The sequence below is a fragment of the Mus pahari genome, chromosome 2, assembly GCF_900095145.1.
Source record: "Mus pahari chromosome 2, PAHARI_EIJ_v1.1, whole genome shotgun sequence".
Taxonomy (NCBI): Eukaryota; Metazoa; Chordata; class Mammalia; order Rodentia; family Muridae; genus Mus; species Mus pahari.
In genome coordinates, this window is record NC_034591.1 from 89,742,408 (window position 1) to 89,762,051 (window position 19,644).

General features: G+C 44.0%; 2 protein-coding genes across 4 annotated transcripts in view; one reads left to right on the top strand and one right to left on the bottom strand.

Annotated features, from left to right (window-relative positions):
- The window catches only part of Reep1 (receptor accessory protein 1), a 108,687-nt gene extending 103,765 nt beyond the window's left edge, over positions 1-4,922 (top strand). For 2 of the 3 annotated variants that reach the window (XM_029535402.1, XM_029535403.1), the window contains 2 exons: positions 471-622; positions 3,050-4,922. In XM_029535402.1, the coding sequence (XP_029391262.1) occupies positions 471-622; positions 3,050-3,121 (224 nt within the window). In that variant the 3' untranslated portion in view covers positions 3,122-4,922. The remainder of the gene's footprint in view (positions 1-470; positions 623-3,049) is intronic. The other variant, XM_021189944.2, reaches the window with a different exon arrangement.
- A 6,222-nt stretch (positions 4,923-11,144) lies between these two features.
- On the bottom strand, positions 11,145-19,427 carry Mrpl35 (mitochondrial ribosomal protein L35). Its single transcript, XM_021191321.2, has 4 exons — positions 19,347-19,427; positions 14,087-14,276; positions 13,041-13,185; positions 11,145-11,708 (listed from the first exon to the last, which is right to left on the bottom strand). The coding sequence occupies exons 1-4, from the start codon at positions 19,387-19,389 to the stop codon at positions 11,520-11,522; spliced, it is 567 nt and encodes a 188-aa protein (XP_021046980.1). The 5' UTR covers positions 19,390-19,427; the 3' UTR covers positions 11,145-11,519.
- Positions 19,428-19,644: the final 217 nt, after the last annotated feature.

Genomic DNA, 19,644 nt, shown 5'->3' on the forward strand with positions numbered 1-19,644 from the left:
TGAGTTCCAGGACAGCCAGGGCTACACAGAGAAACCCTGTCTCAAAAAACAAAAACAAAAACAAAAAACAAACAAAAAAGAAAAGAAAAAGAATCACCCCTCGGAAGCACAGCTCTTGTCTTCAGAGAAGGCTCTTTCCGTTGTCCACCCTTCCATTGTCCAGTCACAGGCATAAGATCAGGGCATGGCAAGTCTCAGAGTTAAGGAAGTGTCTTTTCCTATCCTCCTGGGAGCTGTTCAATGGCTTCTGAGCCTGCAGCTGATTCTGTACACACTGCTAAGGCTTCCACTCACACCTACATTTTCCTGAGTCCCCCTGAAAACAGTACGGCTTCTTTAGATCTGGGGCCCTGGCTGTCCTAACAGGTTTGTTGTGCTGTGTACCTAATCACCCTTCCTGCCATCCTTGCTCCCTTCCACACTGATCCCTTCTCGATATCCTTTGTCTCCTTTGTTAGATGGACATTAAGTGGTTGAGGGAGATGTGAATGAGGGTGGTGTGAAGTCATGGGAGCCCCCCCAGGTCCGAAACCCACTGGCGTTTTCTGACGAGGAGGAGGAGGACCTGTTGGAGTTCATGTACAAGTATAAGGCACCGAGGAAGACCGAGTCGCCCCTGGAGGTACATAGTGTCTGGGGGTGTGGGCTAGAACATGTGTTTGCACTAGAGATCTGGGGGTTCAGAGAATGGCATCACTTGTAATACCCAACACTCTCTGAGTGCTTAGGGGGAAGAATGACTTCCCTCCATCAAACAGGTAGGACAAACCACCAGTTTCCTGCCAAGATCTCTCTCTGTGTGTACAGCTACCCATAGAGTCCAGGATGAATAGGATAACTCTCCAGCTCCAGTTCTTTTTTTATTTTTTTTGAGACAGGGTTTCTCTGTGTCGCCCTGGCTGTCCTGGAACTCACTTTGTAGACCAGGCTGACCTCGAACTCAGAAATCCGCCTGCCTCTGCCTCCCAAGTGCTGGGATTAAAGGCGTGCACCACCACGCCCGGCACTCCAGTATTTTAGTTATCAGAAAACAATATACTTAGTACTATGGCCAATTATGGATATAGACAGTGTTTTGGCAGCATAAGGACCATGCCTGCGACTCGTGGGCTGTGTTCTGTGACAAAGGTGGAAGTTACTAGTCACGAGCTCAGGGAAAAGCCAGTTTCTTTCTGGTTCTTTATCTACTGAACCTTCTGGCCTGAGGGTCCATTGTGAAAAAGTCATAATTCCTGCCACACACAAAATTTGAGGCCCTAGTGAGAATCAGATTGGATGCTCAGAAACATTCCCTTCATAAGCCTGGGGCCCTAGCATTCCCGTTCTCTCTGAGATGGAAGCTACAACCACCTCAGATGGAGGAGGTCCTCACATTCCTGGACAAGATGGATCATTTCATATTCTCTCATATATTCTTCCCCCCACCCTTCCCCAGTGCTGGGATCAAACCAGGGCCACCCATATACACTAGGCAAACATTCTACCACTGAGCTATGTCTCCAACCAGTCAGTGTGGATTAATTCTGGGTACTGGGTGAGTCCTATCTGGCCTCAGGATCTGGGAAACCTCATGATGGGGAGAATTCACTCTCAATCTCTAAATATCCCAGAGCCCAAGGGAGTCTTGTTTTGTTTGTTTGTTGTTGTTATTATTGTTGTTGTTTTTGTGTCAGGGTTTGATTCTATAGCCCAATCTGTAGTAGAGGCTGGCCACGAACACCTGATGCTCCTGCCTCTACGTCCTGAATACTGGGATCAAAGGTGTGCATCAGGACACCTAGCTGTGGTTTTAAAGCTTTGCATACAGCTCCCGTTTACTGTACTGGCCAAGAGGCAGGTGCCTAAAAGGGGAGATTTTTATTGCTCCAGTACCAGGTAACATCTGTATCGAGCAATGGGCACTCCCTACCAGTGAGGCCATGGCCTGGGGCATCTGGGGGAGCACGGAGCTAATCATCAGGAGATGGTGGGGAAGGGGAGACAGGCCTCAGGAAGTTCAGTCTGATGAGCAGTGAAGGGAGATATCCCACAGCCTGGATTTGGGTACAAAGTCCTCTGCTGTGGGGCATATGCAAAGCACTATGAGGAAAAGGAGCTGGAGGTATACATCTTGTGGGTAGAGTGCTTGTTTGGCAATGTATGAACCCTGGGATCAACGCTCCAGTGTGGGAAGGAAACAGAAACACGCAGCCCTGTGTGGAGCACATCTGTAATGTCAACTCTACACTTGGAAGGCTGAAGTAGGAGGATCACCCCAAGTTTGAGGCGAGCCTGGGCTACAAAATGATCTCATGGCCACCCTGAGTTACTTAGAATAACCTTGTCTCAAATGAATGAACAACACCAATCAAACCACTATGAGAGACAAAAGTGGCTGAGGGTGGTCAGGCAGAGGCCAGAGCCAAGGGGTCTCCTAGACAAGTGACTTTGAATCTGGAGCTCAAGGGGACTAGAAATATACGCGAATGGGGCTTCCAGTCAGAAGGGACAGTGGTGTGAAAAGTCAGTGCAAAGTTCTCTGTCCTCACAGGAAAGCTTGGGACTGAGGACAGCGGCATGGGGCCAGCTGTGTGAACCGCATTCAGCGACAGGCAGAGAGGAAGTCTTTTTCTTTCATTTCTATCGTGATACCTCCTGTGGTTTGTGCCTCCTGAGAAAAAAGGTCTCTGCAGTCATCCTCAGGGAGATGAGGTGTGGTGGCCTTCCAGGTGTGGCTTGTTGGAGAGTAAAAGAGAACGGAGACTGGACATTTGTGTGGAAGCACACACCAGAAAACAGCTCCCATAGGAAATATAAAAATCAGCCAAGGGCTGGAGCTGTTCACTGAAGCAAGGAAGCCATGCCATTCTGTATGCCCTTCCTTCTCTTCAGCCTCAGGAAGGCGTGGTGGCCTTCCCAGGGGCCTTGGCCTCACTTAGACTAGAGAATCTGATTCCTGTTGTGGGGAACCCAGCTCTACCCAACAGAGGGAGCTGGCTCAAGTACCCCTACCTGACGCTGTTCCCCAAGATTCCACCCTCAAGCCCCCTCTCTCTGCTTTCTCTATCAGGCACCGCCTAGAACCCTTCGATCCCGCTTCAGGACGAAAAGTACCTCATCCTCGGCCACTGAAACCACGTGAGATGAGCCAACAGCCCCGGATCCACAGATGTCTGTCTCTCCTCTGCCTTAAAGAGCTAGTCACTAGTACCATGGAAATCCGCAGGCTGGGTGTGCTTTGAGTGTGCAGCCCACAGACATGGCCTTTACTCGCTCCCCTCTTCTGCCTTTAAGACTTTTCTGTTCTTTCCTTTTTGTTCCTGCTGGGGAGAGGCTAAAGGGAAAAGGTGGTGGTGGAGGGTGACCTTTACGTTTTCTGGGGTTAGTAATTTTCCCCAATTGGATTGTCATTGTGGCCGCAGTGTTTTTAGATCTATAAGCACTCTTTCCATGATGCTGCTGAGATGTACATTTGTAATTTATTTGTTGCATAGTTTTTAGTCCTGTAAATGCAAACGACGTGATCTTTTTTAAAAACCCTTTTGTTGTTCTTGGTACTAATACATTGAACTATGGTGTACATATTTACAGCTTTTGGCTTAATGTAATGAACTTGCAAGGGCTGCCAGAAGTTCTGGTAAGTGAGAGAGCTGCAAAAACAAAAATGTAGACAAATATTTTAATTCTAGGCAACATCTCCAACTTCCTTACAAAGCCGGTGCCAGTAAGGCAACCCTTCTGCAGGAAGGTGACCATGTGCTTCTGGTGGCTGAGTGGTTAGTAGGGCAGAGCGGAGGCAGGAGTGCAGTGTTCCAGCAACAGGGAAGAAGGTTGGTGGGCGTCAGGGAAGAGGAAGGGAGAGTATGGCTTCCTCAGATCTGGGGCCCTGGCTGTCCTAACACGTTTGTTGTGCTGTTCCTAATCTCACCCTTCCTGCCCTTTGGGTTCAAGAGCAGAAGCTTCCGAGCCCTTCCAGGAGCTCTGGCACTGACTGCTTCAGGCAGGCCGGCTCACCCTTACTTAGCACAGCCATTTGGGGAATGAAGATCAGCTGCTGGCAGAATTCCAAGTATCTCAGAAGGGCTTGGCAAGAGCATTTCTCCTTCAGGGACCAGTGCTGTGGCCGATTTCTCCAGAAGGGGCCTACATCTGAGCACCTTGTTTTAGAGTACAAGGCAAAAAGAAAAGTCTAAAACTAGGTTTTGTTACAGATGTGCTCAAAACACATGAGACACTCAAATCTCAAATGGCCGCCAGAAGGCAGGGTCTAGGGAGCATTGGGGCTAAGCCACAGGCAGCTGTGGCTCTTGCTTCTTTCTGGCTTGTGTGGAAGATGACACTTGTGGGAAGGACTGACACTCATGCTCACTCCATGTCTTCGTGGATGTTTTATACAAGCCAGGACTGCAGTGAGAGTTTTGACAAGTCTCTGACTTAGATAACATTGCGTTCTGAGGGAGTTTGCCCTCTCCTCTGATGTGAGCCAAATTGTAGGGCTAGTCTGTGTGTGTGCAGAGATGGCATTTTCTTTCAATGGAATGCATGCAGTGGTCACAACCCAGTTACTCCTATTTGTATTATATTTGTTCACAGCTATGCCCTGAAGGCCAGAGAAATAGTGTCGTATACCACATAGAACTGTCAACTGATTGCAAACAGGCTCAATTACAAACTGCTCTGGTACCGAGCTATGCAGACATGCACTGGGAGACTGCTGCATTAGCTGAGCCTTGGCCATTTCACAAAGGGTTTCAGTTGGGAGTTCATTGCTGCCAGATACACCTAATGGAATTTTCCAAAGGTGATTTTGTATTTTAGAACTAACTCTGGGGAACTAACCCAAGAGCTGATGACTGAGGGTAGTCTGCCTGTGTCCCATATCCATCTGAACCCATTAAGAAAAGCATCTCCCGTCTTCAAGCTCACCCAACAGCTCCAGACAAGAGAAGTGACACCCTTCAAACATACCCACATGTCAGTTGGGTGTAGCCAGGATGAAGAGAAACAGGTGCAGGAAAGCCTGAGAGAAGCAGCTTTGCAGCTCCCCCACCCCAGGAATAATATATGGCTTTAGGGACAGAGTTTAAGTCCTGGTGTATTTTTATCATTTTACAACAGGAAGTCATATCACAGTGACTCTCGAGCTTGTACTCAGCCATGCCAAAAACCAGTTTGAAGCACTCCCTAGACACGCTGTATTACTTCTCGCTCAAGATTTAAAATACAAAGGTATCTAAATTGTTATTGTAAATGTAACTTTTTCCTTCAAGTGTTGACTCTCTTAAAGACACTCACTGTACAGCCAAACACAGCGGTCTTATTTCTTGAGAACTGTGTTTACTTTTCTGACAAGCTGTGTATTTGTATGTAGACTGACATATGTGAATGACCTTGTATGTAGAGGTGCGGTGCTCTGTCTACGCAAGATAAATGAATGTTTCTAGTTCACTGACTTAAGACACAGGCTGTTTACAAATCGCTAGCTCGAAGGTCTACTTGTCTTGGCTTTAAGTTACTCTCCATTTCTGCAGAAGTGAGGTGCAGTCTCCTGCTCATCAACTGGAGATTTAGTCATAATGCCTCCTGACTTTGTGTGAATAGCTTGCTCACTTTGCTGGCCTTTGATATGTATGTTCTCTGTGGTAAACTGTCCATGTGTTTGTATTAAGTGCTTGTCAATCACAACCATCACGTAGCCGTCCCGGTTCTTCACCTTGCACAGTATTTGAAGTATTAGACGTGGTGGAAGATGTGCTTCATCCTCTGACAGTGTACGCTCGAAGAGCTGATGTCCCAGATTGTGACTGTGCGCATTTCCTCTAGTTTATTTCTGAAGTCTCTCTAGAATGAGTATAATTAATAGTATACTGGACTGTGTATCTACAGGATGAAAATTGCAGTATTCCAAAGGCTGAAGCTCTGCTGTTTTGTTATAATGCCTGATAAACATCTTTAATAAAGTCTTAACATTTTTCTTTTAAAAAAAAAAAAAGTGTAATGTTGGGCTTATGAGAAAAGAAGGAATACTTTTTAAAAAAGATTTATTGCCGGGCAGTGGTGGCCCACCTTTAATCCCAGCACCTGGGAGGCAGAGGCAGGCAGATCTTCGAGTTCGAGGCCAGCCTGGTCTACAGACTGAGTTCCAGGTTAGCCAGGGCAACACAAAGAAACTCTGTCTGGAAAAGATTTATTATTTCGGTGGTTTTTAAACAATTATTGACCTAGACCAGTAAATCATTCCTCAATGGTCCTAAGGACTACTGGGAGATGAAAAGATATAGGAGATAGGAAACTTGTGTCTTATCCCAGACAAGTTTGTCAAGTACATCTCTTTCTATTTTGTTTAACTTTCTTTTCTTTTCTTTTCTTTTCTTTTCTTTTCTTTTCTTTTCTTTTCTTTTCTTTTCTTTTCTTTTCTAGACAGGGTTTCTCTGTAGAGTCCTGGCTGTCCTGGAACTTGTTTTGTAGACCAGGCTGGCCTCGAACTCAAAGATCCCTCTGCCTCTGCTTCCTGAATGCTGGAATTAAAGGGATGCACAACTCTACCCAATGAAATACAACATTTTATGTATAGTTTAGGGAGGGGGAAGAGTCAGCAGAAAGTCCATACAATGACATTAAGTCATCAGGAAGCTGATCAAGCAATGCTGCACAAGGGGAACACAGGATATCTCAAGTGCATCATAGACACAGCACACATCAGTTTTGTGACTGATAACTTGTCTTTTTAAGGGATGATGCCAAGTTTCCAGGAACCAAATCCATAACTCCTTTGAGGCCTTGACCTTAGCTCCAGACCAGACCATGCCAAGTCTGCCCTTGGCAAGAACAGAGAACAAGGTTCCTTTTATCCTTTCATTAGGGCCTCTGAGAAAGCCTTGGATTGGTCTGGCTCTCAGTAAATTATGTGTATGTGTGTGCCTATATGCATGAGTGCAGTTATCACTCACGCATACAGAAGAGGGCATCAGATTCACTGGAACTGAAATTACAGGTGGTTATAAACCATCAGATGTGGGTACCATCTCAGCAATCCCAAAATATTTTATTGAAATGTGTGTAGGGCTGTTAAGATAGCTTAAGACAAAGTACTTGCTAACAAGCCTGGTGACTTAAGTTTAAACCCTTGGACTCCCATGGCCAAAGGAAAGAAGACACTCTTGCAAATTGTCTTCTGATCTCTATGTACACACTGTGGCACACATCTTCCCCCCCACACACACACACAAAATTAAATAAAATGTAATATATATAATGTAGAAGGAGTCTAGGGATATAGCTCAGTTGGCTGAGCGCTTCACTAAGATGCATACTGCTCTGGGTTCAACCCTCAGTACCTCATAAACCAGATATGGTAGAACACAATCGGCAATCCTAGCATTCAAGAGGTGGAAGCAAGAGGATTAGAACCTCAAGGGAACTTCAGCTATATAGAGATCAAGGCAGGCCTGGAATACATGAGACCCCATCTCAAAAATAAGAAACCAAAGCAAAAATTCTAAGTATAAATGAGTTAAAGATTTTTAAACGTGGGAGGTAACAAGGATTAGAAATCAAGTGCTTATATATACTCTCTGGCCTGGAAACTTGGCCCATGTCTACTACACAGGATGACCCAGAAGAAAAACATCACTGATACATGTCTCACAGACTCAGCTGAAGAGACAAATATTAACCTCAAAGTGTCACTATTCTACTGTTTTAAAGGTCAGTGGAAACTGGGAACCTATGAAGATATGAGCAGTTCACTGGTGGGCAGTTTTATCTGTATGGGCAGAACTGGGTAGCAGTTTCCTTCTTGAGTTTTTCTTCACTTGCAGATGGGGGATTGCCTATGCAGGTTAGAGCAGGCTTGTGTATGTGCAGAGCCACTGTGGATGGTAAAAATGCACTCTGCATCCCTTGCCTTGAAACTATGAGCGCCAGGCACCAGGGCCATAGCTATCATAGTGTCATATAGAATGCACAAGACACTGGGTTCTGTCTCCAGCACTGCATAAACAGGATGTGATATGACTTTCATCCATCCATCCCAGAATCCACAGGTAGGGACATGAGGATCAGAAATTAAAGGTCATCCTCAGTTACACATCAATTTGAGGCCATCTGGGGCTAATTGAGACTCCATCTCAAAAACCAACCAACCAACAATAAGGCAGCAGGCTCACTCCAGCCTCACTGGGATGTCACAAAGACCTTCAAGCGTCGGTCGGTCAATCACAGGTCTGTTCTCTTGTTTTTACAGTACACAGACTAGAAAATAAAGCAGCAGATTCAGAGGGCAGAAAACAGGAAGAAGAGATGGGAAGAAAGACTAGAAATCCATTCATTCATTCCTCATTTACTGAGCCAGGGGCATGCACCAACAGAGCTGACAGGTCGGGAGCGAAGTCACACAACTCTGAGTTGAACTGGCAGAAGTATTTCCTACTAGTGTCAGATGACAGACATTTGTTGATTAAGATATGAGTATCCTATGTTGTCAGAAAGTCAAAGGAAGCACACGAGATAGACATTTGTTGATTAAGATATGAGTATCCTATGTTGTCAGAAAGTCAAAGGAAGCACACGAGATTCCAAAGAGTTAGATAGGGCATCTGGATGCATTAGCTATATTTTAGAGTAATTTATTTAAGCTTCTGTAAGCTTCAGTGCCTTCAAATTATATCAGGGATAAATGCTAGCTTGTGTATAAGATTGTATAAGGTTGGCATGAGGTGCAGCAGAGTTTTGCAGATTTGCTGAAATATTACAAGTGTTCAATAAATTACATGTAAATAAACAATTATGCGTACACTTGAACATCATTTAGGCAGGCCGTAATGCAAACTGCTTTGTTGTCAAACTAAAAACTTGGCTTTGATGAAAGGCTCCTCTACCCACACACAAAAGCTGTATGCATGAAGAAGTTCCCTTTCCATCCACGGTGTGCCAGCAGCCCTTCTACTTCAGCTTGTGGCCACTGTCCTCTGCCTAGCCTGTCCTTGGCTACAGGGGAAGCCAAGGCATTGAGGCCATGTAACAGAGACCTGAACCATCCACGTCGACTCTAGAAAAGTATGAGGCTGTGTCTCCCTTCTTAGCTTCTGCAGCACCAGCTCTTCCCGTACCACAGATGTGCTGGAAGCAGGAGCTGTGCAGGTGAGGAAACTCGAAAGCCTCACAGCACTCAGCTTCTGCCACCTCAGGAGTGAAGACAGCAAGAGCCACCAGAGCAGAGCCATTGGTGTATGAGGTGCTCAAGTCATTACTTACCTGGTCTCTATTACCTGCTCCCACACATAACACACATACGGGGTTTCACAACATTCTACATCCCTCTCCATTTAATGAACACAAGAACTGGTTTCAAATGAATAAATTAAAAAAAAAAAAAAAAAAGGAACTAAGCTGGGCAGTGGTTGCACACATCTTTAATCCCAGCACTTGGGAGGCAGAGGCAGGCGGATTTCTGAGTTCGAGGCCAGCCTGGTCTACAGAATGAGCTCCAGGACAGCCAGGGCTACACAGAGAAACCCTGTCTCGAAAACAAACGAACAAACAAAAACAAAACAAAAAAAAAAAGAAAAAGAAAAAGAAAAAGAACTGGCCTCAATGAACAGTTCTCAAAGTCCAAAGCCCTGGCCTAAGCTGCCATCAAAACTGATTGCCCTATTCTACTAAATAGTGGATTTCATGTTATCATCAATGGGTTTCAAACAGTCATTCATCCATAATAGAATTTTCAACAAGGCAGGCTGCTTTGTTTGGAAATGCTTCCAGATAATTCTGGTAGGAGAGCTGAGAGTCACTCTCTCGGCCTGCAGCATCGCTTCCGTCTATGTGTAACTTTTGCATCATTCTCCATCTGAGTACTTACAGGCCCGACCTGACCCTACTTAGCTTCTGAGATCAGACAAAATCATGTGCATTCAGAGTGGAATGGCCAGACTCATTTCTAAAATGAATGATACTGTTGCTCTGAGCACAGCTGGCAACATGTCAGTCTCAATAAACGACAAGCAACTTTCTCCCTTAGTTTCTACCCTGCATTTTAGAGAATTCTGGAAAAAAAAACTTATCTTTACAAATGAAAATAAGAAACCTTAAGGGGGTGGGGTGGGGGATGGCTCAGCGGTTAAGAGCACTGACAGCTCTTTCAGAGGTCCTGAGTTCAATTCCTGGCAACCACATGGCGGCTCACAATCTGTAATAGGATCTGATGCCCTCTTCGGGTATGTCTGAAGCTACAATGTACTCATATAAATAAAATAAATACATCTTAAAAAAAAAAAGAAATCTTAAATGGATAAACTTTTAAAAAATTCAGTGCCTTTGAAAAATTGGGCAGAGGCCTGGAGATACAGTTCAGCATTTAAGAACTGGCTGTTCTTGTAGAGGACTCAGGTTTCAATTCCCAGCACCAACATGGTGGCTCACAATCATCTGTAATTCCAATGCCAGTAGACCCAACAACCTTCCTCTGGCCTTCGAGGGCATATACACACTTGCAGACATACTTGTATGTAAAAAAATAAAAAGTAAAGTAGAAAAGAAAAGCTGGGCAAAAAGAGTTTATTGTATAGCTATATATTTCAAGAAGGGTATTTGGAAAGGTGATCTACTTTGATGAAAAGTATCCTGTTACAATAAAATTAGTAATAACTGTCATAAATACAAAGAACCCAGGACACAAGACGAAAGTGCACTGCTACCCTGTGTACCTCTAAGCAAAACAGCTCACACCTACCTTTTTACTCCACATGAACCTGCTGATACAACTAAGAGAGCCTGGGTGGAATCTTAACCACAAACAGACAAGCTCTACATTGCATAATGGCATTGATTAGGACTTACGAGGAAAAGGAGGGATGGCCTGCTTAGAGTCCCCTGGCAATTAAGAGAGAAGAGATGATAAGAATTGAGGGTTGTAATGTTAAAGGGAACCCCAAAGGTTCAAGCTGAAGGGAGTCTGAGGGATAAACTTTACATAAACAAAGCCAAGACTAAGACACACACACACACACACACACACACACACACACACACACACACACACACACACACACACACCACTCTCACAGTAGAGCCAAGGCATAAAGTCCCGCCATCTCCTGCTTCATTCAATTCCTGCCCTCCCTAAAGCTGGGGCAGAGAGTTCCAGGTAGGAGAGTGTGAGGAGGTTCCTGAGTTCCTAGGTACTTATGTTTTAAATTCATCATGCGTCATATTGGGAATAGGCACGTAGGATGTCTGTTTAGCATGTGCAAAGACCTGGATACCATCTCAATCCCACACAAAGGCCCACTGTTGAACGTCTTCATGTTTTTCCTCACCCAAGATTGCAGGAATAAGGAAAGCCATTACCAGTTTTTTGAAATAATCCACAATTTAACTTTTAGTTCTATGGCCAACTCTGGGAATGTTTAATGCCCAATGGTGGTAATCTAAACTTGCCTATCAGCTGGTACAGTTTACAGTTTAACGCTTACTCACTTTAGCAAGGGCATCATATACACCAAGACCCACATTCCATAGCTGAGAACTATGATAGCTCTGAACTATACGCGCAGGTTTGTTCGATCGTGGTACATCTGGTAAGGATCGCCAGCGTACCAGTTGCGCCTCTTCCAGAAAGACGTTGTCATTTTATCCAGGAGTTTACTCTGGGTCTTGCTGCAGAACACAAATTCCCTCAAGCGCTTCTTTCTTGCAGTTGACTTTTTCCATAATTTTTTCTTATAGCCAGCCTACGAGATAATGTTCCAAAGACATTTTATAATTTGCAAAGGCAACAGCAGATATTCCATAACTTATGATATATAGGCCCAAGGAGCAAAGCCAGACCTACAGGGATTGGGCTGTTTCTCTTTGCAATAAGTAGTAGGTTAAAAAGCATGTATAGAAGAGGTATTAATAATTTAACACTTTGGAATGATTACTTAAATTAAAATCACAAGCTAGACGTAGGGTACACACGTGTAATTTGAGCACTCAGGAGACTGAGGCAGGAGAATTGAAAGTTGAGAGTCAAGCTCTGCAGATGAAAACAGAGGACCCAAATTCAATTCCAGCACCAATGCAGGTGACTTTCAACTGCCCATAATTCTAGCTCCCTAGGACCCAAGCCTCTGGCTCCATGGGCACCTCACTCACAGGCACAGACCCACACATACAAATAATTGGAAATAAAATAAATCTTAAGCAGACTGATCTCTGTTTAGTTCAGGGCCATCCTGGTCTACACAGGAGGTTCCAGGCTAGCCAGGACATAGTAAGACTTGTCTCAGAACAAATCTTTCTTTTAAAAATTAGAAATAAATAAATGAATAAGCCAGCTGAGGGCCAGCTCAGACTGCAGAGCAAGAGCCTGTCTGGAAAAAAAATGAAACCAAAAATGGGCTGTGGAGATGGCCCAGTGGGCAAAGTGCTTGTAATGTAACCAGGAGGACCTGAGTTTGCAACCCAGAACCTATGTAAAAGCTGGACATGGTAGTGGACTTCTGTAACCCTACCACTAGTGAGGAGAAAGACATATGGATCCCAGAGCTTACTGATTAGGCTGACTAGAAAAATTGGTGAGCTCCAGGTTCAGCGAGAAAACTTTCTCTCAGAAACTTAAGGGCCTGAGAGATGGCTCAGGGCACATAATGCTCTTTCAGAGGACCAGCACCCATGTTGGACAGCTCACAACTGCCTGCACCTCTACCTTCAGGAGGACCTGATGCCTCTGATGTCAGCAGCAGCTCTAATCGCATCCGTGGGACTGAGCATAGAAAATGAGGCTCTTGTTAAGAAGCCAAGTCAATGGATCTTTTCCAGCAAAAGCTCTTTACTGACATTTCTCAATGTACTACCACTGCCGGCTATGCACTGAGTTCTAATACACACACATTTAGCTACAGATTTCTCTAAGATAGGGGAAAACCCCCTCAGCCCTTCCCACAGTGTCTGCACTGCCACTTTGAACAGTGCTTTACTCTACTCACACTCACACCCTTTCTCTGCACAAGGAAACAGTACGACAAAGAGCTACTCTAAGATGAGAGCACGCCATGCTTAGGCTCACACAGCAGACTCACCTTTCTTCTTAGCCAAAGGCCAGAATGAAGTCGGAGGAAGCGATGCACGACCGATTTTACCGTCTTTCTCTTGCCTTTCCGTGTGCTGCAGTATGTTAGAGCTCTGACTGGTGGCTTCAGGACACTGGGAACCAACGTGGCCACTCTAAAATACAGTTTTAAAAATGTAGTGAACAGACTGATGGAAGGGCAAGGAACTGACTTTCAACACACCACGTAATGTCAAGAAGAATGGCGACCTTCCTACCTCAAGCCTTCTAAAATCTGCCCCCGCAGGGAGAGGGAGAACCTGTGCTTAGCACATACAAGACTCTAGGATCAATTCCCTAACACCAAAAAAACCCCACCCACTCGACCACTAAGAGAGAATGTGTCCACCGTATTTTAATCACACATTTTCTTATCTATCTGTCTACCTGAGTATAAACTCCGTGTGGACTTCAGCTTATCTTTGTGTACTTTCTGCAAGTACAGAGGTGGGTACCTAAGGGTGCTTAACAGATTACCTGCTGACTGACTGACTGACTCCCACATAGCTGAACCACATAAGCTGAACAACCCATGTGATCTCTGGTTTGCCTGACATTTTCTGGAAACTGTATAAACAACATCAGACATGAGGTCAGGGTGGAGGCAGACATCACTAGCTCACTTAGACCTTAGGTTCCTTCCCCAGTGCTGTAAGTAGTGCACGCCTGTAATGCTAGCACTCAGGAGATTAAGGCAGGAGGGTGATTACAAGTTAAGGCTACACAGCAAGATGGGAAGGAGATGCTCTGTGTAGTCCTGTTGCGGGCATCTAGGACGGCAATCGTATCTCCTCAGTCAGGGAAAGTGTATTCCATAAGCCGCAAGTAGGGAAAGACTATCTACCTCTAAAATGTCTTGAAAACATTTTACAGATTGCAGTACTAGAGATAAAAGAAAGGGCTCCACAGATCTGGGGCCAAGTACTCACCACGGAGCTACATGCCTGGCCCAGGCACAAATATTTTAGAAAATTTTGTGTAACTATTGTTTAAATGTGTTATTGTACTGTACTTTACCTATTAAGGACTGTGGCGGTATGCCCATATGCCAGGTGTCTGACAGATGTGACAAGTCTTGGAGCAGAGGAAACAACTGATGTCTGAATATGTCTAAAATGAATGGTGCACAGTGAAGAATTAAGACAGGCATTCCTGGCGCAGTTACGATAGGTTGAAGATGCCAAGACATTCAAGGGTCGTAATATTCCTGCATAGACAGAGAGAAGTACATGTATTGAATATACTCTGACACATATACCCATATATTACAATGCATGGAAGCAAAAGTAGACCTAACAGAAGGTTCCTGACACCAGATTCACAGAGGAAGCTTTTTACCAGCTTCACCGACCTATAACTTACATATGATGAAATTAACGATTATTATATACCCAATGGTTTTTAGAAAAATTAGAGTTGTAAAGCCATCATATAATCCAGATTGATGTGTGTGTGCTCTATGTCCAGAAGTGAGGAACAAGATATGTGTAAGATTAACTGCCCTCCACCAATTTTATACCACGGGGAGACAGCCCCTCCAGATCCAATGCAATGACAGGTCAGAGACAGGAAAGCTGGAAAGACAGAGTGGAGAGGAGACTGATGAAGAAAACAGAGTAGGCGCTTCCGTGCCTGACAGCTCTATCCTGATAGTGAACTAACCTGCTGGACACATGATGCACACCTGTAATCTCAACTTGGAAAGTGGAGGGGGAGAATCAGGTCTTCAAGGGTATCCTCTACTACAGAGCCAGTTTGAGGTCAGCCTAAGCTACATGAGCTACTGCCTCAGAAAAACAAAATAAAAACACAAACAAAATCAACAAAGGGCTAGAGAGCTGGATCAGTGGCTAGAGTAACTACGGCTTGGACAGAGGACCTGAGTGTGGTTGCCAGGTCCACATCGGGTGGTTCACCTGTAGTCCTAACTCCAAGGCGTCTGCCTACTCTAGCGCCCTAGCATCTGAGCCCATGTGTCTCTGCGTGTGAACACACACACACACACACACACACACACACACACACACACACACACACTTTAAAATAATAAAAATAAATCTTTTTTCAAAGGGCTAGGTGATGGCTTAGTCGGTATACTGCTTGCTATCTAAGCATAAGAACTTGAGTTAGGACCACCAGTTCTAAGGTAAAGGCCAGCCATGGTGCCACTGCAGTACCAGGGTTAAAAAGCGGTAGAGACAGGTGCTTCCTAGAGAGATCCAACACAAAAAAATAAGCTGAAGAAACACAGAAGACACTCAATGCCAACCTCAAGCTTCCACATGCACGTGTGTTGGCATGCACACTCCCTCATACATGTGCACACACAAAAGTGAAAGCAAAACAAGAACATAAACAGATCCTCCAAGGAGGAGAGCCCACTTTGGGTAGGACAAACAACATCAGCACACCCCTTGGTGCTGAAACAAATACAGCTGTGGGAACGGCAGGTTCAGGCTGGCCAGAGGCTGTGCAGGCTTCCCAACCACGGCAGAAATGCCTGGGAATAGGCAGCGAATGAAGCTGGGCAGCGAGAGGTGGAGCTGGGAAGGCAGAGACATATGAACTGAAGGCTGTCCTCCTTATCAATCCTTTTCCCTAAGACCACTATGCAGATCAGAATCAACCACAGTTTACTTCTCTACTACTTTCTATCCACCTCTAGTGTGAGACTTAAGAACATACTAAAAATGTTCCATGAGATGGAAAGTTATATTACTGGAATTTGGTGATGATTTTGTCATTAAACTAGATGCACAAAAATGAGTATTTCTGAGCTAGGGAAATGACTCAGGTGTTAAAGTGCTTCCTATGCCTGAGTTTGGATCCCTGCATTCATGTAAAAAGCTGAGCATATTCCAACACTGGGTAGGTAGAGACAGGTGGATTCCTGGGGTTTGTTGCCCAGCCTAGCCTAACGGGTGAGTGCCACATCCCAGAGAGAAACCTGCCACACCAACCCCAGGAGAATCTGTGTGACAAGTTCCACAGACTGAGGCGAAACTTCAAAAGGAGGAGGCCTCCTGGAACTGGTGTGGAACTCTTGCCTGAACAACATACTGAGCTGTAGTTCTCATGGCAATTTATCTGTTTTGTTTTCTCCTATTCCTTTTCTTATTTACAACATGTTCTGGTAGCCCAGGCCACAATCCTAAGCAAGAATAATGGGTAAGAAACCATCCCTTGAGATGGGGTCACTAACATGACCTTATCTCTGGGGAAACCAATGCTTTACTTTATAAATCATTTATAAAGTTATATAATAGTATTATGATAGATAAAAACTTTCCCAACAATAAAATTTCATATGGCTACACGTGTGTCATCAAAGGTGGGCTTTGGTATATGGTAAAGAAAGACTTAAATAAAAAGAATTAAAATAGTTTTAAATTTACGCATTGAAGGTTTATAAAAAAAATCAGGTATTAGATGTTAAGCAATAATTGACCATAAATATTTATTTATTTATTTATTTATTTGTTTGTTTGTTTTTTGAGACAGGGTTTCTCTGTGTAGCCCTGGCTGTCCTGGAACTCACTCTGTAGACCAGGCTGGCCTGGAACTCAGAAATCTGCCTGCCTCTGCTTCCCAAGTGCTGGGATTAAAGGCGTGTGCCACCACGCCTAGTACCATAAAGATTTATTAATTTGCTCTTGGAAATACACCACTAGCCTTGGATGACTGCCCCACTGAATATATCCTTTCAGAGTTGTAATGCTTGGATGATTTCTATTAATAACGATGTTACCTGTTCTGTTTGTGATTCAGAGTTGTAACATTTGCTTGATTTTTTGTGCTTTAATGTGCCAAACGATAATGTGTTCACAAAACACATCTTCAAAGAGTTGTAATATTTGTTTTTTTAATGTATAAAAGACCCTGCTTGAGAGCTTCAAAATACACTCAGATTCAAACTGCCTCTGTGTTTGTTTCTGTTTGTCACTGCAGAATCTTTACCCACTTAGCTTTCGAGGACCCTCATTCCAGGGACCCCCATACCAAACTGGGGTGGTCTGTGGCAGAAACCCAGGTTCTAAAACAAGATGGATTACTCCTGAGAGCAATCTCAGACATGTGCCTGCATGCACACACATGTGTATATGCCCTCACATACAAACATACCCACAAATACAAATATATACTAAATTGTATTTCAATGAAGCTGGCTTTAAAAAAAAAAAAAAAAAAAGGAAAGGGCAAGCCTGGCATGTTGGCGATATGCCAGTAAGTTCAGTGTGCAAGAGGCTAAAGCAGACCAAAGTTCAAGTCTAGTATGGGCTTCAGGAGATGCTATCTCAAGAAAACAGACACTAGCAACAATTTGATCTGGGTGTAGAGTCCTGTGCCTGCAATCCCAGCACTCCAGAGACAAGGGCAAGAGAATCGCAAGTACAAGACCAACATGACTATTAATACAGCACGTTCCTGGTTAACCTGGGCTGCATAGGGAGACCTTTCTGAAAAGCAACAACAAAAGCTCTACCAAGTCGAGTCTACCTAATCTGAAGCAAGACCACTCCACTGTCTTCTGTACTGATCTCACCAAACAAACGGGGCAGTGTGGTGAAGAGTGACAGGGTTTGAGCCAGGCTAGCATTCATCTCAGCTCCTACGTAGCGAGTGGTGTGAATAGGAACAACTTACTTAACCTCTCTATACTCATCTCCTCAACTTTAAATTAGCTAATTACGGAGAGGATTACATGAGATAACATACTAAGATGATTAAGAGGGCTCAGCTTGAAGAAAACATTGAAACAATGCTAACAGCAGATAAAGATGTGCTCAAGAAAAGCAGGTTTGGGGGTCCAAGCACCTAAAATCTCAGCATGTGGAAGCTAAGGAGGACTGAGAACTTAAGACCAGACTGGGCTACATAACAAGGCCTCGTCTCATTTAAAAGAAAAATTTAAAGGTTGTGGTGGTGAAGGAGGAGGAAGAAGAGGAGGAGGATGGCTGGAGAGATGGATTAGCAGTTAAGAGCACTGACTGCTCAATTCCCAGCAACTACATGGTGGCTCACAACCATCTGTAATGGGATCTTCTGGTGTGTCTGAAGAGAGCGACAGTGTACTCACATAAATAAAATTTTAAAAAATCTTAAAGAAGAAGAAGAAGAAGAAGAAGAAGAAGAAGAAGAAGAAGAAGAAGAAGAGCTGGGCGTGGTGGCGCACTCCTTTAATCCCAGTACTATATATATGTGTGTGTGTATATATATATATATATATATATATATATATATATGTATATGTATATATGTATGTGTGTGTGTATATATATATATATATATATATATAATAAAGTAAAAGAAAGAAAATATAGCAGTCAAAAATCAAAAAGTTTCACACACACACACCGGAGTAAATGAAAACCAGACATTACACTAGACATTATATATAAATTAATGTAAAGTTCAAAACTAGACAAAATATGCTATTGAGAGATGAAGGTATAGTTGCTCAAGTGGCTACGGGAATAAGATGGGACAATGCACGGGGTGGAGAGGGGCTTAAACTGGTGTTAGTTACACGTATGTCCCCTAATATAAACTTATTATACATATTTAATATAATATAAACTATTATAATATAAACTTATACATATTTCATAACTCACAAAAGTTCCATTTTTAAGCTCTAATAGCTGGAAATTTTATATGGTTACTTTTTCCCCTCTTGATCCTCTGCCTATTCTTCCACAAATGTTTTCTCTACAGGATAAGTTGTGTGCAAGTGACTCGCTGATCATCCTATCATACTTGAGTATTTTTAATTTCCTATCTGGTTCTGCCTTCACTCCTAAATCCCGCCCGCCACCACCAGAGGGATGTAGTTCAAAACGAATTAGGCCAGTCTCCTGATAATTACACACGGTTCTCGGGGTACCAGATACTCGATGCTTTACACACTTGTTTAACCCGCAGGTAGGAGGAAGTCCCATCTTACCGCCAGAGAACCAAAAAACTCAGAGAAATTATATGACTCTCAAGGTCAAAGTCGAGAGAGGTGGTGGAACCTCTAAATCAAAAAAAAAAAAAAAAAAAAAGCGGACTTTTGGGTGCCGCCCTCGCCTCCTCTACCTCAGTCTCGGGTGTGCCTCCTAGGGCAGGGTGGATCCAGTGAAAGCGGAACACGGACACTACACTGTGCAAGGTAGCGCGCAGCAAACCTCCGACCTCAAGTCATCTTGTTTTTCTTTCCTCGTTAACATCCAAACTAAGCTCCCGCTCCCTCCCGCGCCGTTTCTCTCCTCAGTGAAGCCGTCAATAGAACACTGACCTGAGGCAGCTCTCACGGCGCCCGTGAAGATGGAAGCCGCCATCTTGCAGCCTGCCTACGGTGGCCGCAGTGGACTCAAAAGTTACAAAGCAAAAGGTTAAGAAACGTGGAGGAGGCGGAACTAAGGGGAACAGGCGTGGCCAACGTTGAGCTCTTTGGACTGTGCCTTTATACAAGGTTCTGCCCTATACCACCGTCTTCTTAATTATTTATTTTGCGTTTATGTTTGGGTTGGCGCATGACCCTGCGTGCTTATGGATGTTAGAGAAAAACTTGCAGGAGTTGGTTCTGTTTAAAC